The sequence below is a fragment of the Thunnus albacares genome, chromosome 18 (assembly GCF_914725855.1).
Source record: "Thunnus albacares chromosome 18, fThuAlb1.1, whole genome shotgun sequence".
NCBI classification, from domain to species: domain Eukaryota; kingdom Metazoa; phylum Chordata; class Actinopteri; order Scombriformes; family Scombridae; genus Thunnus; species Thunnus albacares.
The window spans coordinates 7,545,982-7,573,194 of record NC_058123.1 but is presented as its reverse complement, the minus strand read 5'-3'; the positions used below and the strand labels follow the sequence as shown (position 1 = coordinate 7,573,194).

Genomic DNA, 27,213 nt, shown 5'->3' with positions numbered 1-27,213 from the left:
GCATTACACAAGAGATACATGAAAACAAGAATATTATAGTGATATGTTGATGCCACATTGTCAGTGAAATTTTACAACGTTCTTCCTTTTAGCACTTGTCATAATATCTTCCCACTTATAGTAAGGTATTGTCACAAAGCATAGCATGCTTCAGCAGCTGGTAATTTCAGTGATAAAATGTAATGGAAGGACATTTCAAGCTTCACTAAATGTGATTATTTGGCACCATAATCAAGGAAGCTTTGGAAATAAATCCACAATCCCTTATTTCTGTTAAACGGTGGATACAGTTGTACTACAAACACATTTCTGCAAAGTCACATGACCTAGTTTAGATGTTTTTAAGGAGACTCATTGGCTATATTATGCTCACATTTCTTTCCACCTCCTTAGATATTTCTAGTGATTCTGAAACCTTAATCACAGTTTCTGCTCCATGTATCAAATCATGGCTCATTTTGGTTGACTGGTAAAATCTAGAATAATCATTACTTACTCTAAATCAATCAAAAGGGTTAATACTTGTCTTACGTACTGGTCTTTATATGTAAAAATAGCAAGTGGGAACGTATGAGCTACACCTGCTTTCAGAGTTTTAGTATTCTGAGACTCACTCAGGTCTTTGGGTTCCTGTAGGGAAAACAGACAGCTCCTCTGATCACTGTAATCTTTCAAAAACAAACAAGTACTGTGATTAAAGTATGAGGATCCTGGGATGTCAAGTAGATCTCGGTACCCAGCTGAGCGACGCCGACTATTTCAAGACATCACAAGCACGAGAGTGTTGAGTAGTTGCTCAGTTTCAAGACATTTATTCACATGTTTTAGACAAAACATTGTGCTGCCCTAGCATACCTATTTGTTTCCATAAAGCATCTGATCTCAAATACCAGATTTAAGAGCATGCAAAATGAACAATCTGAATACATTGTTACTAGTTAATGAACAATTAGGCTTAAAGGGGGGACATTTATTTTTGCTAAAGTGCAATAACAACATTATGCAGGCTGCAAACACTGCTATACAAGTACACAGTTGTCTTAATCAAAAGTTAAGTAGTACTCATTGAAAAGCAGTGACGTGAGTCCCACATGTTCAAAGACTGAATGGTCTTTATCACCCGATAAACAAGTGGAGCGTATTTTGTCTACAAAAATAATATTAAACAGGATGCAGTATAAACAAGGTAAACCTGATGTCCTATGTGTGTTGTATGAGAAAAAAGCTGAAATGTTCCCTGCAATGCTGTAAAAGTACATTCCTCCCTAACCCTCTATTTATCACGACTAGGCTGAAGGATTCTTAACTCATAACATGAAGAGGGCAGTAATTTCCGCACATATAAAACACGATCTCTGCAGAATGGAAAAGCTCAGAAGAAGGAATTTACTCATGTTCTGTCAGTAGGCTGAATGCGTTCTTGGCTCTTTTTTTATGATTAGGTGTTTTACAATATGTTTTGCCCTAGATGTGTGGGGGTTCTTCATTTCATGGTCCAGTCTCCAAGCCCTCGTCTCTCACCGCTCCAGAGCCGTTAGTCACAGTAAAGTGCCTTCAACCCCATCCTTGTCTCTTCATTCCAGCTTTGCCGGGGATTTGACATTAAGAAATGGGTGTAGAGATTGTTATCGCGCCATATGGTTGCCCTTCCTTGGAAAAAACGTGAGGCTGAAATTGAAATAATGCATCTCAATGATACAAATACATTCACATCTTACACATATTAGATTGGCTAAGGTGTGGTTTTTAAATATATAAATACCCGAGTGGATCATGAGTGCTCCTCAGCGCTGCCGCTGAAGGAGCGGCTCCGGATGTGGTTCCTTAACTGCTCGATCAGCTCTGGGTTCTGCTGCTGGATCTGCTGGGCAAACTGTTGTCCTCTGACAAAGAGATGAGATGACTTTGATTACCTGCTGAATTGCTTTCCACCGGAACAATAGTTCACACAAAGGAAGATGAGGAGTAGTTTTTCCACATACAGTAAAATAACACAACGCTGTAAGGTATCTCACTCTGTCTGCTCTTATCTTCTCACATTGTGGACACATGCAGCGCAGATGCAAGTCGATATAAAATGAGTAAAGCTGGATTTCCTGGGATAAAATATTATCAAAAGAGGCACTGTTTGGACTTGTTTCAGCTCGTCTCCCCCTACAACATATTTTTGAAAAATGCCTGTTGCAGTGAATGAGATAGGAAGGTCTGTATCGAATTTCTCTGCATTTGATGCCAGAGTGATGTCAGAGTATTTGCAGAGAGGTACTGTAACATCACAAACTGGGCTGGGAACCCTGGGTACCAGAGATAAAATATTACACACAACGTCGATATAATTTTGCCATATGACATTGTTTCAGAAATTGCTTAAAGATTTGCACTTTCTTGCCGAGAGTATCATTAATCACTCTCATGTCTACACGGTAAATACGAAGCTTCCGCCAGCAGCTGGTTAGCTTAGCTTAGCATTAAGACCGGAAACAGGGGGAAACAGCTAGCCTGGCTCTGTGCAATGGTTACAAAATCTGCCTGCAAGCACCTCACGAATTAACATGTTATGATGTTATCTTGTTTGTTGAATTTGTACAAACACCAAAATCTAAAAATAGAAAATTGTGGTTTTACGGTGGCACGAAACTCCAGTAAGTCACCGAGAAACCACAATGAGTCATTTTAACACTTTAGTTTTTGTTGTCTCATATTTACCATAAAGACATGAGAGTGTTATCAATTTTCCAAAATATTGAATTATTCCTGAAATGAAATGCTTTACGATAAATAGTAGCTATATAAACATGAATAAATAATGATGTAATGAAACAATCCTTTCAGTCATTTTAATTCTGAGTTGAGTGTACTCACGCTTCAATCAAGCTGGAAATGTCTGACAGTCCGCCGACTCCCGCCGCAGGACCCCCGACCGCATTGGACATCATTCCTGACATACTGACCACACAGCGAGGCAGTGACAGTGAGCCAAAGAATGTTCACACATAAGCAAAATCACGTAGCGCTACGCTTGAAAGCTAACTTAAATGCAATCAAATACAGATGACACTCACAGTTGTTGTACTTGTTGGTTCTGCATCACGCTTGCAGCCTGTAAAACAGAAAAAAGGGACAATTCATTTCTGAGTTATATTTGGTAGTTCTGTGAGAAAAAAAAAAAACAATGTACTGTTTGTGCGGTGCTTTGAGCCCTCGTTGTACATACACAGCTGTCTGATTTACTGTAGATGTGTCAGATCAGTGGTGCTGCAATAAAACTCTGGCATGCCTGAAGAGGCGTTCTTGGCCTGGCAAACGTTCCCTTGTGTCATCATATAACAAGTCAGGATTCTCTGGGCCCAGACATGGTCCTTTCCACTAGACATCAACACCGGTTGATTAATAGGCTAACTGTCACTCACAGGACTAATTAGGGAAAATATCTGGTCTATCCTTGCCAGAGCCAAAACAAGCATAAGACACCTGTCTTCTAGAGAAATGGTACGTTTACACTACACAGCTAGGCTTTTTATGTACTGTACAGTGCACATATAAGGAGTCGTACTCTTACCATGCTGATGAAGGCAGGGTTGTTGATTAAACTAGCCATGTCAAAACCCAATCCGGCAGCTATCTGCGGCACATGATCACAGACAAAGGTTAAAACAGCTTGGTAATATGTGTGAGCTTTTATAGGCTATGCAGTATGTGTCCCCTAATAAAATAACTGATAGCTTTTTTTTTTTTAAACTTACTGGGCTGGTTGCTTCTTTCTGCTTCTGCTCTGCAATCTTCAGGTTGGATTTGTAGGTATCATTCTCAGGGTCTAATACCAAAGCTTTCTTGAAATAGGAAATTGCCTCTGGATACTTGTTCATCGCTGTCAAAGCCAATCTAGAGTCACAAAGGAGAGGGGCAGACACGAAACTATAAAACCTGTTTAGCCTCTAAAACGCCACAAATGGCATTTCCAGTATTTTCTGTCTAACTCACCCCATCCTGCCATACGCTTTGCTGTAGGTAGGATCAATCCCGATGGCTCTCTCGCAGTCACCAGTTGCCTCTGTGTAATTTCCCAGTTTACTGTGAGCTGCGGCCCTGCAAAGTGTTAAAACCAGGACACAAGAGTCTGTAGTGCTGCTTGCACTGGACTGGATTAATTGTGTTTAGATAGATAATCACTAGCAGCACTGTCCAGTCCGGTTAAAACATTACATCATGTCAGCCAGACATCACAGACAATTTCATGACATCTTCTCCTTCTCAACCTTTGCTCGTCCACTGTCTGCTGATGTATAAAATCCCCGGACCCCGATGCAAGTACAGAGTTAAAAACACAACAATAGCAGTGTGAAATCATGTCAGCTTGATGCTGTAATTACCTATTGCAGTAATACACAGCGTTTCTTAGGTCCAGATCAATGGCCTTTGTGTAGCACTCCACCGCACATCTGTAGTTCTCTTCCTTCATGTGATTGTTCCCTAAAAATCAAATATTGGATTGTTACCAGAGTTTACAGAGTCCTTTTACTTGGTGGCATTTTTTATATGCACTTCCATATATTATGTATCTGTTTTATATTCAAGCTTTGTTCTTTTACTGACATTTCATCTGCTTCACATGAGCTTATTTCTTTTATTTGCACTTTATTTGCTTATATATGAACTTATTTCTTTTCATTTGCACTTGCACATTCATCTGTTTTATGTATGAGCTCAGTGCTGTTAGATATACTGTATGTGCTCCAATGTTTCTATTTCTCATATGTCATACAGGGGGGGTGGACTACATGGGTTTCTGATTTTTTATACTATAGTCATTTTAATCTGGAAGGCAAACTACACATAGAAAGACAATAGAAAAGAAGTAGTTTTGATTTTTATCTTCATAAGAAATAGCCAGTAAGATTAGGTTCAGAAAATCAATGACATTGACAATATTTCCACATTGGGCAGTTGGACAATCGTTAATATAAATTATAATACACCTGATATATAACTTATATTAACAATGATGACATAAGATAGAAAAGTTCCTATTTTTAGCATTTTTTGTGCTTTATGCAAGCTATAGAAACATCAAAGATAACAGTGACAGGCTGTGTGCTTCTGTTTGGTCCAACAAAAACATTCATTTTCCTTCAATAAATGCAAATTCTCAGAGATTAATTCCTTCCCTCAGAACTGTGAATTTAGCTATTAATATGACAGTCCGCGAGACAGAAGGAGCTGCAGAGCTCCAAAGTGTTCCTCCGTGAGGTAGCTGGCGGCCTTTCTGACCTTTCTGCTCACACACGGTCTACAAGTAATTTCCAAACTACGTTTGTACTTGTGGGTTAATTAAAAATTAAGTAGTACTGAAGCACATTAGAAGCACATAAAATTCTGTAAGTATCATCTCGAGTGCTGTCGGTTAGTCCTCTGTTCCCTCTATGCTCCAATCCACCAAAGAACATTGATCTGTTAGTAGGGATTCTACATATGGAGGCAGGTATCAACCAAGGAGGCAAACAACTGTAAAACTTCCCAGCTTTAACTTTACCTTCATTCTTAAGTTGCTCTGCTCGTTCAATGTCTTCTGGAGACGGGGAGGTCTCTGGTATGGTGATATTGTCATTCTGAGTGAAAGAAAATGAGAAGAGTCAGTGATGTTATGGGAAAACGGACCAATATTCAAGACTCTGAATCAATTGAATCCAACGACAGGACTGCATGAATGATGAAAACAACAGTTTGTGTTGTCGCTACTCTTGCTAATAAAGATTTGAGCAGAAAAATAAGAGTCAATGGTGTGATTTGCTTCAAAATGGCTTCTTATGATGGACATTTTGACTTGTCAGCAGGAAAAGCACAAGCGTAACACTCTTTAATAACATTACAGTGGCTCTATTCCATTTAGGTTTGCCAATAAGCCGATGCCAGTGAGACAACAAGTCAAAATGTCTGCTATGAGAGAGGTGAATGGTGTTTATTTTAGCCTAAGTCTGGTCACATATCTAAATTTATTTGTTATATCATTGGTCTCAAGGACTGTGCAGTACCCACCTTGAGCAGGGAATTAAGGAATATCTCTGTCAGAGGCTGTGGCACAGCAAGATGGCAGTCACTGGAGCTGATCTTAAAGGTGGTCTCCAGACACTGTATTGCAACTGCAGTGGATGGATGAAAAATGTCAGGATACTGTTGATTAGATCGAGCACATTTGTCAAAAAAAAAAAACCCCAAGATAATAGCTGAACAATCAGTCTTATCATAGTGAGTCAGAACTTGGCTGGATCAATGTGAGATATTTCAACTGTCCTGTTACATTGGATGAAACACGCCACCGCACATACTGCAAATCATACCCCCTGATTTCTAGCCAGTATTCCCTCTAAATCAGGATAGTGGACTAAGGAACATACTGCATATTTGGTGTCATTGTGCGATGGGCAGGTCAAGAGCGGAGTGTCCTACATTTGTAAAGGTGCTCTCCAGAGTCGACCTACCTTCGAGGCTCTCCTGCTCATCAGAATTCAAAGCGCCACAATGTGTTTGATCTCGTAGGAACTGCACAATAGAGAATGCCAGGCGCTTCTCCACTGCCATTTTTTTACCTGCAAACTGCTGGACAAAGGAAGTTGTCTGGAGTGAAACAGTGAGGCACAAACACACTGAATTATTAATTCATAGATGGTTATTATTATTTATAATGTTTGGTTAGTATAGTTCATTAGGCTCTGTCACAGCTTAATTATTGTGGACCGTTGGCTTGTGACACGAGTTCTTAGTTAGTTACAGCTGCAACTAATGATTATTTTCATTATGGATTCATCTGTCCATTAATATTGATTAATCGGTTAGTCGTCTGGTCTATAAAATGTAAGAAAATGGTGAATCAATGTCAATCAATGTTTCCCAGAACACAAGAGGCAACCTTAAATGTCTTATTTTGTCCCGACCAGCAGTCCACAACCCAAAGATATTCAATTTACTGATGAAGACTAAAGAAACCAGAAAATATTCATGTTTAAGAAGCTGGAATCACAGAATCCTGGCATTTTTTCTTTAAAAAAAATGACTGAAAGCCATTGAACGATTATCAGAACAGTTGGCGATTCATTTTCTGTGACTGGATCAATTAATTGACTAATCATTGCAGATCTATAGTTATTATCTATCTACAACAACCACTACCACTATAAAGGATGCTGTTTGATGTCTGACCACCGAGGCATTTCCAAACATGGTGCACGGTCAAAACAAAGCAATCAAATTTAACCCTATGGGGGGTCACACATGTTTACAGATCTAAACATTGCCTCATATGTCCCATCACGTGCTGTTGCCATGCGTTGTTATGCTCGTGCAGGTCCAGCTAGCACAGCTTCTCTCCTCCCTCGGTGTGTGTTGTGTTGACACACGTATGCAGTGATGCAGGAGCTGTGATGTAATACCATAATGGGAGATGGGAGGCTTTTTTTTAAATTCATGATACAGGCTCTCTATTAAACAAAAAAAAAAAAGAAAACACAATGCACTAGAGCAATTTCAATGTATAACACAGGCAGGTGCGCGTCATTTGTAAAAGCCTGTCTGTTGTCCGGACAACAAGGCTTCGCTGTGCAGCTTGTGTGATGATGATGGCTAAAACAGTCCCGATTCTCTGTCTACGAGGCGGTAAAAACAGCGCGAGGAGAGGAAACACAGGTCAAGCTCAGACTTAAAAACATTATCAAGCCAATTTATCAGTAATATTATGTCAAAGGATGCTATTCAGTGTCCCCCTCCACCTCCCGCCCACCTACCTGAGCTCTTATCCAGCTGTCTGCCACTACCGCGTCATGAGGACTTGTGTCGGATTGATCTCACATCCTCCTCGGCGCATGCGCGTCGGCAACGGAAATCATGAGGAGCACTTTCCACACGCTCACGAGCTACTGGAGCCGCTGCTGCTGCTGGTGCTGCTGGTACTGCTGGGACAGAGCCACAGTAAGAGGAGAAGAAAGTGTGTTTTTTGCACGAAAAAACGCATGAAACCGCCGGCATGTTTACGTTAAGAGTTGCAGTCTGCCGAACGCTTTGCAGGTATGCTTCAGGATCAACAGCTGCCGTGTTAACTCTGTTTGTTTTACACCTGTGCGACAGATTAGTGGAGGGTCAACCTGCCTACATTCAACTAACCTTAATGAATGATCTTTAGTTACACGTTTACTTGTTTGTTTGGATCTCTTAGAGCTATAGTGTCCCAAAGAGTCCATATTAAAATGACAATAAAAACATTTTCAGCATGCACATGCATCATATACAGTGTTCTAATAAATACCTGCACACACAAGTTACATAGCTATGTAGCTACACATAGATCTAAACTAATGCACACAAACTGAAATAATGCAAAGTAGAGCTCCAATAATTATTATTAGTCGATTAATCGATTGACAGAAAATGAATTGCCAACTAGTTTGGTAATCGATTAATCATTTTGAGTGATCTTTTAAGAAAACATGTCCAAATTCTTTAATTTCAGCTTCTCAAATATGAGTATATTCTGGTTTATTCAGTATTCTATGATTATTAACTAAATTTCTCTGGATTGTGGACCGTTGGGCAGGACTAAAGACTTTTGAGGACGTCACCTTTGGCTTTTGGAAACAGTGATTGACATTTCTCACAATTTTTGGGCATTTTATAGACCAATTGACTAATTCATTAATCGATAATGAAAATAATGGTTAGTCAGCCTTAGTTGGCAGCCTCAATAAGAACTTTCAGTCTATCCATCACTTATATTATACATGTTGTAAACACCTTTTTATTGAGTTTCATAATTGAATTGTTCTGGAAATAAAGGCCTATCCGCCCATTACAGTTTTTATCCTTTGAAATATTTCAATCTCTATCCCTTGAATGATCTTTAAGTTTTGTTTTATGCTGCACCTGCTAATCATAAAAAGGTATCAGAGTGATAGCTGTCATTTCTTGCCCCTTAGCGCTCTAAAAATCACTGAGCTGTTTATAAGTCTTGGCTGTGATTTGACATAGTGGCTTTTATGAACATCTTTTGAAAGGCTTCCGCTGCCTGGTCATGAAACACTACACTGAGCGGACATGGGGAAAGGTCACCGCTTAGCATGGAAAAAATGCAGAGCACGTCAAAGTTTATTGCTTATAGTACCAGCTGTTATGTCAGTCCAGTCTGACAGTTTTGATAGGAACTGCAACACTGCTTTAAACTTAGAAGTTAAACTGGAATATTTCATTTTTACAGCGTCTCTAAACCTTTCCTGAGAATGACCATCCAGAATGGGTCTGCCATATCTGCCAGAGACTGCTCTCAGGCAGGAAATAAAAGAAACACACTGAGATGGAACCTGTCTCCAGATGAGATCAGGACCAACACAGACAGCCTGATTAACAGAGTAAAGAAGGTCTATGATGTCATTGGATCCCTAAACATAGAAAATGTGTCAGTTGAAAACACCCTGAAACCCTTGGCTAATGCGAAGCTGGATTATGCATGTAAGTCTTTAGAGGAGATATTCTATATATTTCTAATTGTCAGTAATCACATGAATAGACCAAAACTAACAATGAATTTATCCTACTAACAAGTGATGACTGATATATCTTATTACTATATGCTACAGAGCATTCATTGTTGTCCAAAAACTATTAAAAACATATAAATGAGCCACCACCGACACACTAGGTGACATAGACTCTGTAGTTTTAAGTCAATCCCATCTATACCTAACTATTAACTATAGCACCAAATGTGTATTGTTCCATCAGTGAAAATAGTCCCCAATAAATATATTATTTACCCTTTTGAGTACAGTTTTCTAAAATCTACCAGCATCTGCTGAAACTATATATTTGGGATTTATCTTTGGGGATATTTTATTGGGATATTTGCTTTTCTGAAGATTTAGATCTTTAGTAGGAACACAAGGGTAGAGAATTTTGGAAAGTGTTTGGAGATTGACTAACATATTGTTGGTTTTGGTCTTTTCATGGGATTTGTTGACAAGAAGAAAAAAAATATATAGAAAAACAGCCTTATCCTAAAAATATATCAGGCTAATTTTCTTCAAATAACACCCTATTTGCTACATATCATTGTCACATTCACAGTGTCTTCTCTGTTTATTCTATGTCCTTAGCATCTCGCCATGCTCTCGATTTCCCCCAGTATGTTTGTTCATCTAAGGAGGTTCGGTCTGCAAGCACAGAGGCAGACAAGAAACTGTCTGAGTTTGATGTGGAGATAAGTATGAGGGAGGATGTGTTCAAGCGAATTACTGCCTTGCAGGTACACCTGATGTCACACTTCCTTTCCACATCACTCACAACACGTGGGAGGTGAAGGATAACATAAAAACAGTTCTTTAAGCACGTGTCTAGTTCACTTAGATAATGAATGAGGTGTTAGTAATCTTAATCTAAAAGATGTGGCTTTGAAGCTAATTAAGTCTAATGTGTGAGGATTTGATGCATTTATCACAGTAACTATGCCAATGATAGATTACTTTCACATTTTTATGTCAGCCAGGGGGCAGCAGGTTCTGGACGTGCAAAATTGTGTTTTACAGTAAGATCAAGGATACTATATCCTCATTTGACCCCACCACTGGTTCTTATTTAGCCTGGAAAAGAAATGTAATCTCATCTAATCATTGGTAGCCAAAGCCATATGCTCTTCCACACAGCACTCCCTGACTGACATATTGCATTAGTAGATGAATAAGTTTGGCAAAATTGCCTTAGTTGTTCCTTTTATAAAATAGCTTGTCTCTATTATTTGATTATTTTTTGACAGGAAAAGTATCAAGAAAACCTCTCCCCAGAAGAAAAGAGATTCTTAGACAGACTTGTTACATTAGGCAAGAGGAACGGATTGCACCTGTCTAAAGATATTCAAGAGGTAATGCAATATGTGAGCTTGAGATTATATAAATTACAGTCATTTGATTTTTTACCATATAAATTGCAGTTATATTACAATTAATAAGTTTGATTCTAGATATTTGATAAATAAGCATCTCTGTTTTTTCTCAATGTATCGTAAGAGAAATAAACATGTTTTCTCAGAGTTAAAAGAAGCAGAATATTGCCTTAACTTATATTTAGTTGTGTAGAGTTAGTTTGTGTATAAAAAAAGACCAGGCAATCAGTCTTGGAGTAGTAGTAGGTTTCAGTCTTGTGTTTTGAAGATTGATTGTGGGGCTACTCTTGTTAGCATTTGGATCACAAGTTCTGCTTAAAATGCCTGAATAATCATGTCACATAATAGAAATCTAATACAATTTGTCTGCTCCTTTTCTCTCCCAAGGAAATAAAAAGAACTTCCAAGCTTATCAGTGAACTCTCCATAGAGTTCAACAAGAATCTGAATGAGGACAATACTTTCCTTGTGTTTTCTGAGCGTGAATTGGGTAAGCTCATACGCATAAAAATCAGACTGATGGACTCCTTTTGACTATTTTCACTCATGTTGTTTGTCCTCTTCTGTTAAGGTGGACTGGCAGATAGCTATCTCAATGGACTGGAGATGACAGCAGATGGACGGTATAAAGTGACACTTGAATATCCCCATTACTACCCCCTGATGAAGAGGTGTTACATTCCTGAGACCAGGAGGAGGATGGAAACGGCTTTTCACAGCAGGTGTAAAGAGGTAACTGGAGTCTGATAATGAATCTGTGTATCCGACACTTTCCTGACCACAGCAAGTCTTGTTTTGCACTTCTGTTAATGCTTATACAGCTGACAACTGAACTACAATTTTTTAGATTTCCATGAAATCAAAACCCATTTTTGATATTATGTACGGTCTGCTTTTTTTCACTAATAGCCAATGTAATTGCCTCTCTGTATAGTAGTTTTCATTGTAGGTGGCTGCGTCTGCCATGCCTACACTGGATTCAAATTATCTTCACACACTTTGCAGGAAATGATACATGCATGTAATCCAGTTTTATTATAATTTTATCTAATTGATATCAGCTTCACTATTTCCTGCTCACTCTCCTACAGCCATATTGGAGCTGTTTTAAGTTACTGCTAATGTGAACCTAATGTTTCCTACTGCCGCTAACACATTAAAGGATAGGTTCACAATTTTTCAAGTCTGGTGCTCATATGAACACTGAAAGAGGTTTTCCTGCATAGTTTCTTCTGCAATGTTTATCTACATATCTTATTCTACAGCCTCTCTCTTTTCCAGGTAAACACAGCGATCCTTGAACAGTTAATACAACTGAGAGCAAAAGTTGCAGAATTACTGGGTTACAGTAGCCATGCAAACTATGTGCTGGAGATTAACATGGCCAAGAATGCAAGCAATGTGTCTGACTTTCTAGGTATGACCCCCTCAACCCTCCAGCATGCATGCACATTCATTCATTCAAACCTTTATTTAGACAGGGTAGGCCTGTGAGAAAAAGCTTCATCTATTTACAAGAACATCTTGATTACAATACAGAAATAATATAATATAATATAATATAATATAATATAATATAATATAATATAATATAATATAATATAATATAATATAATATAATATAATATAAAAAGCAAATATGAACAGATAAGCAATATAAAATATAAGAAGCAATAAAAGCAATATATAAAAGCAATAAAACACATAATATGAAATATATTAAGCAAAAAAAAGCAATATGTGCATATAAAAATGAAAGATTAATTAAAACGCATGCATTCACACTGCCTTATGTCAACTATTAGAGATTTAAAATGATTAAAAGGGATTAGCTTATCTAATTTTACTGTCTTCTGAAAGTTGTTCATTTGTATGGAGTGTAATATTTAAAAAACAATTTCCAAATCTCACTGCTGACACATTGATTTTCAAGGACCAAATAGTCTTGGGACCTAGTGCAGTGTGAAATTGAAGTATAGTTAATAAAGACATGTATGGTACCCAGAAAGTTTGCCAAGGAGAGCTTTGGAGCTTTATAAATAGAGTGCAGGGCCGTTCTTTTCTCACTGCCAACGACTGCCTCCCAACTTTCTGATACAGAATCCAATGAGATCTAAAGCCATCTGCAGTTATAAACCTTAGGGCCGAACGATAGACTGAATCAAGAGGTTTAAGAATAAAAGCAGGAGAGTGTATATAAATTACATCGCCATAGTCCATAACAGATAAAAAAGGATGGCTGCATACATTTTGTTTTATCTGAGTTTAATAGTTGTTTAAGATCAAACATTGTTTACTGCACCGCACAGAAATCGATATGCAATATTTGAACGACCTGGGGAACAGAGGGCGCTATTGTATAGATAATAGCGTCGTCCGCGTATACATGAATTGTGCTGTTTGTCACTTTTTCACGTAGTTCTTTTATGAAAATTGTGAATAAATGTGGGCCTAAAATGGAACCCTGTGGCACACCTTTGTTAACACTCGTAAAGCTTGACATATAGCCATCAGCCACAACAGCTTGAGCCTGGGATAAATCAATAAAAAGGGCGACACAATCCTGCCCCTTTTAACCGATCTAATGCACTAGCAGCATCATTCAAGACTTTTGATGCTGCCGTCACAGTTCTATGCATAGTACTATAAATTACTGTAAGATTTTAAAATGGAGTATTGAGCTAAGAGTGTTATCACCTAAACATTTACCAGTGTCCCTAATAATTTACCAAGACTTTAAAGTGTAGAATGGACAGGCTCCCTTTATGTAAAGGTGGAACGTAGGGTGACTTCCTAATGTCAGCGATGCTTCCTGTTACCACAGTCATAAAAATATAAGTTAAGCACTGAACTTAAAATGGATCTGCTAATAATAAAAACTTTCTGCGTCATTTAAGATGGAAGATTCACACCATCTGATAACAGCTTTGCATTGCCAAAGGAAACTTTAAAAGACAGATAGAAGTATATGAGAGAGAAATGTGACACCCGTTCCTCTGGCATGTAGTGTATAGTATGTTTCACATGCCTCTTGTATATACTGTAACATACAGTAATTTATGGCTCGTGAAGGCATGTGGCACACGTGGTTATATACAGTATTTCAAAGTAGAAAGTGACTGGATGAGTGTGGCCAGTATCTTGTTAGTAAAAGAATCTGTAGTATAACTGCTGTATAAATTTGAAAGACATAATTAACAGTAAAAAAAAATATATAGAATGTAATAATGGGAGTCATGATTTTGTGATTGGATTAGAAATGAGATATCTAACGTACATAACATCTAACATACTGAATTTTACCTCACAAATGGTTCATATAAAGTCAGTCAGAACATAAACACGATCCTGATCTAAATATGTAACAAAAGTAAAATCTATATATTATAGAGTTTGTATACAGTACAAAATATAATTGTTTTAGATTTAAAAATATTCCACTCTGATCTGTTGTATGTGAGACATCTAGGGAAAAAGACATATATGACAAAAAAGAAAAAACAGTTTGTCCTTTAACCATGAAGATTTTCTTTACACACTTCACAGATGCACTCTGTGAAACTCTGAAGCCCATTGGGATCAAGGAGAGGAAATATATTCTTGCACTAAAAAAGAGGGAGTGCTTGATGAAGGGCTACCGTTTTGACGGACAGATCAACGCCTGGGACTTGCCCTACTACATGAACCAAGTGGAGCGGTGCAAGTTTGCTGTAAACAAGGACAAACTTATCGAGTATTTCCCGCTTGACGTGGTGACAGAAGGACTGTTGGGTATCTACCAGGAGCTGCTGGGTCTCACGTTCACAGAGGTGAAACATGCCCATGTGTGGCATGAAGATGTCAAGCTTTTCTCAGCTTGTGACACTGAAACAGGAGAGGAGGTTGGCCACTTCTACCTGGACTTGCATCCAAGGTAGAATGTCACACTTGCTGTGGAAGGAAAATAAATATTTCTCACACATGTCAGTGCATAAAAGTGATAAGATCAGCTCATCTGCAAACACAGAAAACAGTTAAATTGAAGAGTGGAGCAATTAGAGACTAGTGCTCCTGATCTTTATGTCATTTGTGTTAATGTTCAGATTTCAGTCTGGCTGTGACAACTGAAACCATCTCTTCCACCAGGGAAGGAAAGTTTGGCCATGCAGCCTGTTTTGGGCTCCAACCAGGCTGCAGAGGGCCTGATGGGAAACGCAGGCTTCCAGTGGCAGCCATGGTGGCCAACTTTACCAAGCCCAGAAAAGGTTGTCCCTCCCTCCTCCAACACCATGAACTGGAGACTTATTTTCATGAGTTTGGTCATGTGATGCATGAGCTCTGCTCCAAGGTGATTATTCCACCAGCAGTTTCATTATATTTGTATAGTGTGTTGTGTATTAATTAGAATGAGAGAGCCTGAACTTTTCCCATGTGTGTATCAGACCACTTTTTCAGAGTTCAGTGGAACCCTGGTGGAGACAGACTTTGTGGAGGTGCCCTCTCAGATGCTTGAGAATTGGGTTTGGGAAAAGGAGCCTCTGAGAAGAATGTCTCGCCACTACAGGGATGGCACCCCAATCCCAGATAATATGCTTGACAAACTCATTGCATCCAGAGTAGCCAACACCGGTCAGAAACTTGAACTTTCATTAAAAAAAAAATATTAAAAAAACCCACTCTACATCAAGAGCCTCTGTAGATGACTTGTTGACTTGTTCGTCCTCTTCAGGTATGATGAACCTGCGTCAGGTCGTCCTCAGTAAAGTGGACCAGTCACTACACAGCAGCCCTCATGCAGATACAGCTGAGGTGTTTGCACAGCATTGCCGAGACATATTGGGTGTTCCTGCGACAGCAGGTCAGTCGTAACATAAGGAATGGTTGGGTTGAAAGGTCAATGTTTGATATTTAGTGTATATTTAGAGTTGTCTTTCAGTGGTTGTCTTTCAGTGGTTGGACTTGAGAGTATATATTTGTCATTTAATTAACCTAGCTTAAAGGATAGGTTCACCATTTTTCCAAGTCTGTCCTAATACAATAGTGCTTTCTTGTTGGGATTTTTATAAATGACTTGTCAGACCTTTCTGATGTGATGACAAATATTTGTTTTCTGTAGGCACCAATATGACAGCCAGTTTCAGCCACTTGGCTGGAGGATATGATGGTCAGTACTATGGCTATCTGTGGAGTGAAGTCTACTCCATGGACATTTTTTTCAATCGTTTTAAAAAGGAAGGCATCATGAATCCAAAGGTGGGTTTGATTATTACAATATCCTTTCACTTGTAAGCATACATGTCACCTTTTGTGGAAAATGTCTTTATCAGGACATGTTTTCCTTAAAACAGGTTGGAAAAGAGTACAGAAGGGTGATTCTGGAAACTGGTGGCTCTAAGGATGGCATGGACATGCTGAAGACCTTTCTTGGACGTGCACCATGCCAGGATGCATTCTTTCAGAGCAAGGGGCTCATTAAGTCACAGGAAACAAACACTGTAATTTGATGTAACCATTAGAAGTATTTTTGTCAAAACAGGGTATATTTCTAATTGTCTGGATGCAGGTCCACAAGGAAAATGAATTTGCTTTGAGTGTATTTTTACTGTGTTTTAAGTTTTTCCACTTAATTGTTACTACCTATTGGACAACAGGCCTTTTCCACAACAGACATTTTAACGTTGCAGGAAAAGCACAGGTGTTACTAATGACATTAATGATGGCTCTGTTGTATTAACATGTCCCAGTAAGCCATGACGGTGTTACAGTGAGCTAGAATGCACAATACCAGAACCCTGAAAATGAAGCAGCTAAATGGAATTCAGCCATCATTAATTTGATTATTTTCATCTGTGCTTTTCCTCTGTTGTGTGTGTGCACAGCTGCAAGTGATAAGTAAAGTGACAACGCATTTTGGTATTTTACAGGTCCCTTAACTTTATACTAATTACCTGGAAATTTACAGAGTAAATTGCAAGTATTTCACAGTTAATTTTTAGGACATTTTACAGAAAGGGTGGTGCAAATTAACAATCAGGAGCCCAAATATGATGACTGGTTACTTACCAACTAAACCAACTTAACACTTTCTCCAATTTTTTTTCTTATAATTTGTACCAAATTACACCACCCTTTCTGTATAATGCCCTTGAAATAAATTGTTAAATACCTGGAAATTACAACGAAAATTTTCTGGAATTTAAAAAATATGATTTATAAAATTCAAGGACCTATAAAAAGCGTTACCAGGTTTTTCAGAGATTAACCCCACCTCATAACCTGCAATGTGTATGCAAAGAAAGTGGCCATGGTATCTTTTGGAACCTTTGTTGTTGTCCTATTTTGCAACCCCCTCTGTTAAAGCAGATATTATGTTTCAATTCATGTTGTCTTAAATGATTTAAAATATGTATTTTCATGATTGAACATTCATGTCTAAGCTACAGAAATATTTGAAAATGTTAAAGGCCCTAGGCTTCCCATGTTTAAACTACATTCAGGTAAAATGGCTCAGTAAATGTAAGACAGTAAACTTTACTGTCTTACATGTCTTAGACAATTTACAGTTCCCTCGTAATAGGCATTAGGCTATTATGATGACTGAATGACCTTTGAGATATCTCCAGATCTTTCTAATTAAGGATGTGATTAAGAAATAGTGTCATTGCCATATTTTTAAACTAGGGGGGATTCAGGGGACATCCTTATTTAAAGATATGTTTTAAGATGTATGTAAAAGACTCTACTTTGAATAATAATTTGTGTCTGATATAGTTTTTCCACACACAAAAAAGTTTAATTATCTTGTTAAAATCCTTAAAATGACATCTGTTTCTTCTACCTCATGAAAAATTCCAGAATAAAGAAATATGCAAATATATCTCATCTCAAAAGTGTAACTGCTGGACTTAAAATTGGATTTTCAATGATCACAGAGAAACTTTCCACTTTCAGCGGATGGATATGAAAACAGCCTTCAAGTGTCAAACTCTGCACATACATCATTCTGCACAGTGAAGCTCCAAACATCCAACTGAAGGAACAAGAAGCAAAACATATTTTTGAGTGGAGGGGGACTTTAAAATCCCCCTTTGAGGAAAAATTATTATATCTACACCAGGGGGCGCCTCAGGATAGTAAATGCTCGTATGTGAGTTGAACATGGTGAAGAAAAAAAATGAATTTAATCTTTTGGAAAATAATGTCTATGCTGCGAATCACTATATCCTGTATTCATATACATATTTTTTTTTAATAAATCCCAATTGTCGTACTTCAGAGTGCCATGACTGATCATACTGTTGTTTAAACCCAATGTTTAACCTTAGATGTAAACGGGTTTGATAAAATCTCTCACTTTTCGTGTTTACTTAGCTGGTTTACCCATCCTGAACCTCATCAGAAAGGACAAAATAGTTGCCTAGCCAGTGGATTGGATCTGATAGGGTGATTTACTAATTCAGTAAAAGTGTGTGGGTGAGATTGTGAGCATCATCACCGACTGGGGGCTTGGTGTAAACTGGAAAGGCGACTTCTGGTGGACAGCCTACTCCTACATGTAGGCACAGAGGTCGCGGAGAGAGAAGAAACCCACCGCTTCAGGTTCCTCTAAATCAGCTCCGGTGTAGCCTCACTCGACTCTGTCAAAGCTGCATCAATTGCAAATGATTACACGAAAGGAAATTATGACTGAAAACATCTGGGTGCGGCACACTTTAGAGGAAAAGGTTTCGCTCTGCCGGAGGTCGTTCGCATTTTTGCCTTTTGTATTTCCTTGCTGAATGTCGTGGACATTTTGGATTTTTTTTCTTTAAATGCTCAATGTCAATAAGTCTTACTGATTAAGGACACTTTGTGCTCGTGTCTTCTCTCTTGGTTAGTTTGTTTAAGTAACATCTGGAAGGTAAATACTTTTCAGTGTGAGAACAACTGGGTACGTAAAACAACTTGAGGACTGCTTGCGGAGGAGAATGTGCGGACTGGGCCAGCTTCGAGTTGCTCTTGAAGTGGTTAGCTAGCTGCTAACACTAGCTAAATTAAAACCTATTGAACTACCGTCAAGCAAAAGCTGTGAAGCTAGCTAATGCCCACTTGTCGACATAATCTTGGATAGTAGCACCCTGTCGATAACCTGGACACCGTTAAATGAGACACTGACTCGACTGTAATTCAGGTAAGTGTCTTTGTTTTGCGCAAGTTACTGCTTTCTGACTGTGGGGCCCCCATACAACATGCTAACATTAATGCTAGCTGCAGCGTAGCGCTGATGTCCCATTCTGATACTGTCCGACTTGAGCCTTTTGCATTAATTCAGTCAGTTTTTTTAAACAATTGAATTATAATGTTACACCGTCTACTGAACGCTTATGGTTCAGCAGTTATTGTGACCATACTCCTTTTTTTGTTTAAACACAGAAGTAGGGTTGGACGGTAACAAGAGATTTTAAGCAGCTGTCTCTGTGTGTGTGTGTTTTTCTTGGTAACAGCTGTACATTGCTGCCCGTTTTCAATGCTGCTCTCCAGAAATCACAAGAAAAAAATCTAATTTAACGCAGTGCGGTGCTTTTCTAAAAAAAAAAAAATATGACTTGATTATCTGTATATATTGACTGCCATTTCCATTATCATAGTCATACAGCTGCAGTGCAACAGCAGCAGCAGCAGCAGTCACATCTTTTGTTGCGGGGCACCTTCAGCGCTTCGACGGACGAGGGGATTATTAGTGTGCTCAAAACACTCCACATATCGGCGTTTTTCATTTTCTCACCACTCCACTAATCAGATTACTATCCCCACTTAACTCCAATGTAATTTAATCCTGTTGAGATTTGAGATAGATGTGGAGCAAGTCTAGGTTTGATTTTTTTTCTCCCCCACCTCTCTTTTTTAAAGAATTTTAGCAGGTCTATGCCCGTCGACTTGTTTGTTGTTTTGCTACTCATCTCTCCGGTAAAATGCTGTCAAGAGAGGGTACACCGAAGAAATCTCAGGAAATAACACGCAGGTGACAACAGCAGCAAGCTTATGCTTCTGTTGTTTTTTTTTTTAGCTACTTGATTACATCCGTCAATGCTTTGTGGTTTTAACAAACCAATGAAAGCATGACATTATGCTCGCAGCAATAACTAAAGCTATAAATTACTGGTTGTATACTCGGGTAGACATATTTATGCAGCTCTGTAGATTATCTGATGTCAGCAAGGCTCGTCACGAAAATACAAACTTGACCCGGCTGAACTGACCCTTGAAACTGACAGAACAGGAAGCTTTATGTTGCTAAAGAAGGAACACATGGTATGCAAATATGGCATACAAACACTACATGCATCTATGAGTAGATGGATGTCTTCTAGCCTGCTGGAGAAGGATTTTGCTCCTTTTTTAAAAAGTAAACATTTAGTTAAATGACCGCCATTGTTGTGTTGTAAAACAGATAAAGTATCTGATTAGGCTTCAAAGGCCACTCCTCCAGTCTGTAATGAAATAAAAACAAACACTCAGGCGTATCAGATGGCATTTATTATTGTAGGTTCATGATATAAGCAGCTTTTTGTAGATTATAATCCAGGTGTTCATGATAATATTGGCTGACGATATGCATAATCTGACCTTGCAGTTTCTCCTGTTTGGGGTAAAACCGTGTGAACACAAATTAATGTTGCATTATTCTTGTGGTCTCCTCTCTAGGGCTGCAGCTAAAGATTGTTTTCATTATAGAGTAATCTGCCGATTGACCTCTCGATTAATCTTTTACTGAATGAAATGTGAAAAAATAGCATTCACGATTTCTCAGAGCCCATGGTGATGTCTTCAGTTTGCCTGCTCTGTCTGATCAAAAGTCCAAAACCTTCAAATATTCAATTTTCTGTCATACATGACAAAGAAAAAGAGCAAATTGTAACATTTGAGAAGCTTAAACCAAAGAACTTTTTGCTTGAAAAATGATAGAAACGATTACGTGATTATCAAAATCGATTAATCGACCAATCGTTGTAGCTCTACTCCTTTCCACTCTGCAATTTTTGATCATAAATCTAATTAAATATCATATGTTAGACTGCTAAACATAGTGCATACCTATCTGGGGTATAAAACACTCTTTTTCCGCTGAGGTGTTGAATGCCTATGTTGGTGAATATTTCTTCTAGTTCCTTGTATGATCATTTACAACAGACCTTATCTAGAATGGAAGATAAGGTTCACTCCAACAAAGGCCTTTTACTGTGCTGTTCTTTTCTCACACTAGTGCCAAAGTAGTGCTACAGATATGCTTTCCCAACAGATTGTTGTGCCATTTGGAGACAGAAAGAAAGCAGTCAAGCCATGTGTTCTTATCTTCATCATACCCCAAAGAATGTTACTTTTGACTGCATACTGGTCAACACAAAGTCCATAATGCTTCTATTGTGAAATTTTCTGTATCTCTATATCGTACTTTGGGGTTGGACAAATAAAACTCTTGAAGGATTAGCTCCAGGTCACCCAGGTTAAAACCTCTTTTTTTTTTTTTTCTTTGTGTTCAGCAGTTCTAAACAGCTTGTTTTTCCTTGATTGCAATTCCTTGAAAAGCCCAATGAAATGGGTAATCTTTATTTCCTTTGGGTGATGTAATTCCTGTCGAAATAGGACACGGCAAGTGATCATCCTGCACTGTAAACCAATGAGATATCAGTCAAGAAGAAAAGAGCTGATGAAAAGAGGTTCAGAATAACGGGATGTCTTTAAAAATGTTTTATTGGTTGAACTTTTGGTTAACGCCTAATGATGGTGTCGATCAACTGCTGAAAACAATCCTCTGAGCAAATGAGTGTCACTGTGACTGCAAGGTGTTTTTGTCTAATGACACTTCATACCAATTTAAAAACTTCAATTATCTTGGTAAAATCCTTAAAATGACTATCTAATCTACTTTTTCTGCCTCATTAACAATCCAGAATATAAATATGCAAATAATGTTGATTTCAGAGGTCGAACTGCTGGACAAAAGATGTCTCCTACTTCACTGTTAAAGTCAATTCTCAGTGTTTGTGCACTGGAGGCTTCAAGTTTCCACGTCACACTTTTACAAGTCGAATATTGGAGCAGGATTAGCTTCCAAGCTAGTTGTGATGTCACCAATCATGCTTGTAGGTCCACCTCTTTAAAAACTGGATCTTCAATGAGCTCAAAGAAACTTTCCACTTTCAGCAGATCAACGTGAAAACGGCCTTCTAGTGTCAAACTCCGCACATACATGATTCCGTACAGTGACGCTCCAGCATTCAACTATAGGAACAAGAAGCAAAACACATTTTTGAATGGAGGGGAACTTTAATATTCTTTCCTCTGTGGCCATATAAGTTCATATTTCCTCTTAAGCAAATCAAGCCTGACTCATAGGGAAGAGAAATATGCTGGAGTAATGTGTCCATTAAGAAATAGTAGACGCGTTTTAATGACTTAATAGTCATGTGACATCGTTGATGAGTTGCAGGTGATTGTGTATTGCGATAGTGAACATGTGAGAACATTTTGTCACGGTAGGAAATGAGTCACTACATGCTGTCTGTATTTCTGATATTAATATATTGCCATGTGAAGGTGGGTAACTGTCTTTGTGTCGCAGTCGAGTGTGTCATGGAAAAAAACTGTCAGTCTAAATGTCCTTCATATCATTGTTTCAGAGAGGGTCAAAAATTCAGCCAATTAAAATATTAGCTTGTACCTACTGTACAGGCTAATATTTTATTTTAAGATTGTTCTCACATTATCGTCAATGTTTTCCACACACATAGAGTGTATTTAGTTGATACAGTTAAAAGGATTTGCCCCGTTCCAAGCAGAGTTTTTAAAACAAAGTGACATTGAGCAAGTTTTTGTTATATAGATGGCCGTGCCTCCCTTTCTTTTAGTAGCAGGTGCATGCAGAGCAAGGTGTGGTATGTGATATTTTGCCAATTTTCAATAAGAGCTCCAACAATTAGTCAATGAATCACTTTGCCAAATATTAAGTCAGTCACCTTTTTCGATGATTCATTTTGGCTCTCGTTTGGAGCCATTTGTTAAGAGAAATGTTTCCAAATTCTCTGGTTTCAGCTTCTCAAATATAAAGGTTTCTTTCCTGGTTTCTTTAGTCCTCTCTAACAGCAAATGAAATATCTTTGGGTTGTTGACTGTTGGACTGGATGAAACAAGACATTTGAGGATGTCACCTAAAGCTTTGGGGAAACAGTGATTGACATTTTTCATCATTGTCTTACCTTTTTTATAGACCGAACAACTAATCGATTAATTGAGAAAATAATCAACAGATTAATCCATAATGAAAATAATCATTAGTTGCGGCCCTATTTTCAATAAATAGGCTAGCATTTTTATGCTAATAATCCTTAGAACGGATTATTTCTTTCTCAAAATGGGGATAATAAAGAGTCCCAAAACTCAATGTAAGCTCCACCGTTGCCAGTAAAATGTAAGGATCTATTCATAGTTTAATACTGCAGTTGATTAATGTATTATGTTTTCTATTAATACACAACCACAGATATATCCTCAACGTCTGGGAAGCAGTGCGTCATTGTAGAAATTGGGGACATGTGTGCTCCAATGGAAACAGTGACGAAAACAAAAATGGACCATGGTATTATAAGCCTCAAATGTCTTTTTTTTTTTTTTTTAAAAGAAGCACCATTGAGACCTAATAATCTAACCTAACCTAGAAGTTGGCATTTAGTTCCAAGTTAGCTGATTACTCATCAGTTATTCTGCAGTGTAATGGTCATTCATAAATGTCATCACCTCAATGATGGATATTTAAGATACGCCTGTTTTGCCTTTGCCTAGTGTGGACATTTGCAAATGCAAGTGGAAATTCACTCAGCCATATAATCATACATTTTTGCATTATAAGTTACTGAGAGTGGATCCGACTCCACCCCTTCCATTTCTGGTGTATGTCAAATCTATTCCGGTTTGTCTACAACAGAGACAGCGTTGACATGGAGTTGACATTCTCAGCCGTCTTCTCTGACAACGCTCCGCTCTTTACACAGTTTCAGTGTTTGAACTGCGCTGACATCTTTGTTTAAGCTATTAGTAAAATGCAGTGTTTATGCATTTGCTCTGACTGGTTTAGGTAGGAGTTTGTCAGTGTAATCTTTTCCTATGAAGCCTTTGAGCTTTCCCATGAGCTTTTTTTATGATCCTCCGTCCCATCACCGGCCTCTGCAGGGATTCAAAGTGTTTTGGCTGCCAAGAAGCGCTCGTCCTTCTCCTTCAGCAGGTGAAAGCATGCAGCAGAGTGCCAATAGCCATGTTTCCATTAACCTATTTTTATGCGCATTTTGAAGTAACGCATCAAAAGAGCTTGATGGAAATGTCAAAATTCATAAAACGTCCTCCAACTTCTCAAAACAAGTTTTTACGTTCACTTGAGGTGGATTTTTGGAAATGTCAGAAAAGAGTTAGTGCGCAAAATGGGTAATGGAAATGCATATGTCGAATAAATCGCATGACTGATCAGCTGTTTCCGATCTCGGCGTCCTCCGGCGTCTCCAGATAGCCGATACTAGCTGACACGAAAGAACAATCACAACTTGCCCAACTGAAACAAATTCCTGAAGACCGCTCTCCCGTTTTACTCTCGTCAAGGCAATGTAACTATTTGTTTTGTTTCCAGTTGGCAACCTCTTCTTCTCTGTTTACTGGTGAATTATTTACGCCTATACCGCCATCTTCTGACAAAACTATACATTTCGTAGTCTAGTCTATTCGCTTCAAACCAGTCGATGGAAACATATGTAATTCGCATTTTCCTTTTTTGCGACATTTCAAAAGTTTGCTTAAAATTCTCTTGCGAATCTAATGGAAACACAGCTAATGGTTGATAGCAAAACAATGGCTAATTTGACTGCAGACAGTGACAAAGCAAGGTAGTGTGATTAGTCACCTGAGAAAGACGATTAGTGGTTGTCATCATGTCTGTGCAGAGTAAAACTAGAACTGGGAACAAGATAGCAGGTTTTTTTTTCGTCTTTTTTTTAGATTTTATGGATGAGTGTGTGCCTCCTGATGATAGCAGGGGATTTGTCAGCTAATGTTACACTGAGAGTTTTTTAGTCTTTATAGTAGCACATCCTTCATGGGGGCTAGATCACCATGGTAACTGAAGCTGCACCGCTAACTTGATCTGGAGCAGGCTATATTCAGACAAGGGATGTCCCGAGCTGATATCTATAATTTATGGCAACGTTTCAGTCCCACTGACCTCACTCAGACTGTAGAAAACACACCGACACACCTTTTCTATACCAAAATCGACAACTCCTCAAGAGACTGACCATTCCCGAAGACTCAAGTATTATATTTCCCAATTTTTTCCCCAAATGATACTCCTTAAAGACTAAAGGTTTGTTCTCTTTGAGTGTTATTTGATTTAAATGTATTTTGTCACCACACTTGTGGCAGGTGATTCTGATTTACAGTCTGGGGAAGGTCTATAGGGATATTTTCAGTACTGCTTTGTTTGCCATAATGATAAATCAGTCAGAGATATAGCCTGTTCTTGGTCTGTTGCCCACTGGCTTTTAAAGCTGGCTTAACAAATAGGTTACATACATTAACGACTGTAGATATCAGTATTGAATGAATAGCCTATTAAGCCTTCAATACAGTAGATGGATGGTCCATGACAAGTTTTGTGAGTCTGTATTTTTACTCAGTGTTTGCGGAAAAAAGTGTAAATTTACATCACATTTGACATGCCGGTCCATCAGTTTTAACATACATCAGTGGATTCAGTTTCTCCCTAATGATTTCTCTGCTTGTGTGACCCAGTTAGGAGAACAGCTGTCTCTGCCTCATTCAGTCTTGCTTTCTATCAGCAGATATGTTCATAAAGCCAAATCCTTCCTCAGTTCGGTGTGTACTGGCTAAACAAGAAGCCACACAGGAGCTCACTGTAAACAGCTCCAATCTCCCCTACAAAATAGCTACATGTAAGATTTACAAATTACATTCCTGGTTAAATAAATAAATGAGGAAATTCCACAGAAGATCTTATGTAATGGAAGGATTTCGAAGGGTTTTTAATTACCGAATGGGAAGAGGAAAGACAAGTTCTTAGAACTACACCCTGCGAGAAATGGTCTGTTGTAATATCGACTACAGATAAGCTTTTTTTATCTCTGCTTTAAGCTGCCTCCATACTGATTTTATGTACAGTAGGCTGGGCAATTCATTGTCTGCAGGCCGTCTACACATGATAAGCGGCCTGCCCTGAACCTTACTTGGCTTTGGGTTGGGCACAGAGTCAAGTGCGACCCTAGTAGATCGGCAATACATTATCGGGTCTTTTCTATAACTCATAAACAAGACGTGCCGAAGTCATGCTGAAGAAATGTACGATATCCTGGGTCGTGGTGCAGGTATCTCAGCTGTATGGAAAAGCCAGCAGCATGAAAATGGCTGTTAGGGATAATGTCAGAGATATTTAGATTATATTATAAACTGAATATATCCAGTGTTGTTATTTACTACCTCAAATAATAAAATACTCTGAGAATTCTTTTAAATATTGGGTTCATAGAGTGATTAGGCTGTATTCATTCATATTTTCAGTCAATCTTAAATAACCATGTAGCCAAAATATCTTTTTTATACATTCAGTGATATTATATGACTAAACTGACTGCTCACTATACCCTTAGACAATTTAATTATGCATTTGCACATTCTGTCATTTTTCTTCAGTAATCTTCTCAAACCTTGGTAGCACAGTTGTTTCTCCTCCACTTTGATTGTTTTGTGCTTATAATCATTTTACCTTTGCAACTCTAACTACCAAATTCCCCTAGAAGATCAATACGCTGATCTTATCTTCAATACTTTTCATTTGGATCTGGATCCCTTGCCTTTCACTTCATTGCACTCATAGCTGCTGGATTGGAAAGGTCAGGCTGATGACCAGTGTCATGAGACAGGTTGCACAAGGTTGCCAGCATTAGGTTTTGTGAAGATGGCTAAGGCAAAGATGGCTCCAGTATACTGATTTTGTTGTGTAAGACAGAGCACAATAGTCTGGAGTGACGAGGAGACATAAAGTCCCTGCTGTACTGGACAGTCTCATGCCCTGGTCAGACCTACCACCCTGCATTCAGATTAGCCTGGATTATATCCATATTGATTGCAGCTCAAAGCTGGTTTCAATATGCAGCTCACACACATGTCAGGTGACAACCTGATCAGATATTCTGCGCTGGTCCAGCACAGGCTGGCCATATTTATGCAAATAAATACAAACATCGCCTCCATTTCCATAGACGACGCCTCAGTTCAGGCCGTCA

The 27,213-nt window shown here is 38.5% G+C and overlaps 3 protein-coding genes across 9 annotated transcripts in view; 2 read left to right on the top strand and 1 right to left on the bottom strand.

The window, feature by feature from the left end:
- Positions 1–796: 796 nt before the first annotated feature.
- Positions 797–7,862, bottom strand: sgtb (small glutamine rich tetratricopeptide repeat co-chaperone beta). 4 transcript variants are annotated; one of them, XM_044333965.1, is made up of 12 exons: positions 7,776–7,862; positions 6,477–6,612; positions 6,034–6,137; positions 5,531–5,606; positions 4,371–4,470; positions 3,982–4,086; positions 3,744–3,882; positions 3,560–3,622; positions 3,063–3,100; positions 2,863–2,946; positions 1,763–1,883; positions 797–1,668 (listed from the first exon to the last, which is right to left on the bottom strand). In XM_044333965.1, exons 2-11 carry the CDS (start codon positions 6,574–6,576, stop codon positions 1,772–1,774), a joined length of 921 nt encoding a protein of 306 aa, XP_044189900.1. In that variant the 5' UTR covers positions 6,577–6,612; positions 7,776–7,862; the 3' UTR covers positions 797–1,668; positions 1,763–1,771. The 4 variants fall into 4 exon arrangements, 3 of the variants coding, with proteins under 3 accessions (XP_044189900.1, XP_044189901.1, XP_044189899.1); XM_044333966.1 differs by having other exon boundaries at positions 6,477–6,594; positions 7,776–7,860; XM_044333964.1 differs by having other exon boundaries at positions 6,477–6,591; positions 7,776–7,855.
- On the top strand, positions 7,777–17,771 carry nln (neurolysin (metallopeptidase M3 family)). Of its 3 annotated transcripts, none has more exons than XM_044333961.1 (13): positions 7,777–7,975; positions 9,239–9,489; positions 10,134–10,282; positions 10,790–10,894; positions 11,303–11,405; positions 11,487–11,647; positions 12,197–12,332; positions 14,462–14,828; positions 15,041–15,242; positions 15,337–15,523; positions 15,624–15,752; positions 16,011–16,147; positions 16,243–17,771. In XM_044333961.1, exons 1-13 carry the CDS (start codon positions 7,812–7,814, stop codon positions 16,396–16,398), a joined length of 2,247 nt encoding a protein of 748 aa, XP_044189896.1. In that variant the 5' UTR covers positions 7,777–7,811; the 3' UTR covers positions 16,399–17,771. The 3 variants fall into 3 exon arrangements, with proteins under 3 accessions (XP_044189896.1, XP_044189897.1, XP_044189898.1); XM_044333962.1 differs by having other exon boundaries at positions 7,883–8,055; XM_044333963.1 differs by having other exon boundaries at positions 7,886–7,959.
- Positions 17,772–18,281: 510 nt separating this feature from the next.
- The window catches only part of erbin (erbb2 interacting protein), a 58,464-nt gene continuing 49,532 nt past the window's right edge, over positions 18,282–27,213 (top strand). For both annotated transcript variants that reach the window (XM_044333316.1, XM_044333317.1), the window contains exon 1: positions 18,282–19,064. The gene's annotated coding sequence lies outside the window, so the exon portion shown is untranslated. The remainder of the gene's footprint in view (positions 19,065–27,213) is intronic.

Bases quoted from the DNA above. Each gene is read 5' to 3' on its own strand.
- sgtb (XM_044333965.1), bottom strand. From the start codon at position 6,576: ATGGCAGTGGAGAAGCGCCTGGCATTCTCTATTGTGCAGTTCCTACGA. The intron at 4,087-4,370 runs GTAATTACAGCA...AACACTTTGCAG, and splicing joins GCTGTGTATTACTGCAATAG to GGCCGCAGCTCACAGTAAAC. The intron at 2,947-3,062 runs GTGAGTGTCATC...CTGTGTGGTCAG, and splicing joins AACCAACAAGTACAACAACT to TATGTCAGGAATGATGTCCA.
- nln (XM_044333961.1), top strand. From the start codon at position 7,812: ATGAGGACTTGTGTCGGATTGATCTCACATCCTCCTCGGCGCATGCGC. The intron at 7,976-9,238 runs GTGTGTTTTTTG...TCATTTTTACAG, and splicing joins CACAGTAAGAGGAGAAGAAA to CGTCTCTAAACCTTTCCTGA. The intron at 15,243-15,336 runs GTGATTATTCCA...TGTGTGTATCAG, and splicing joins TGCATGAGCTCTGCTCCAAG to ACCACTTTTTCAGAGTTCAG.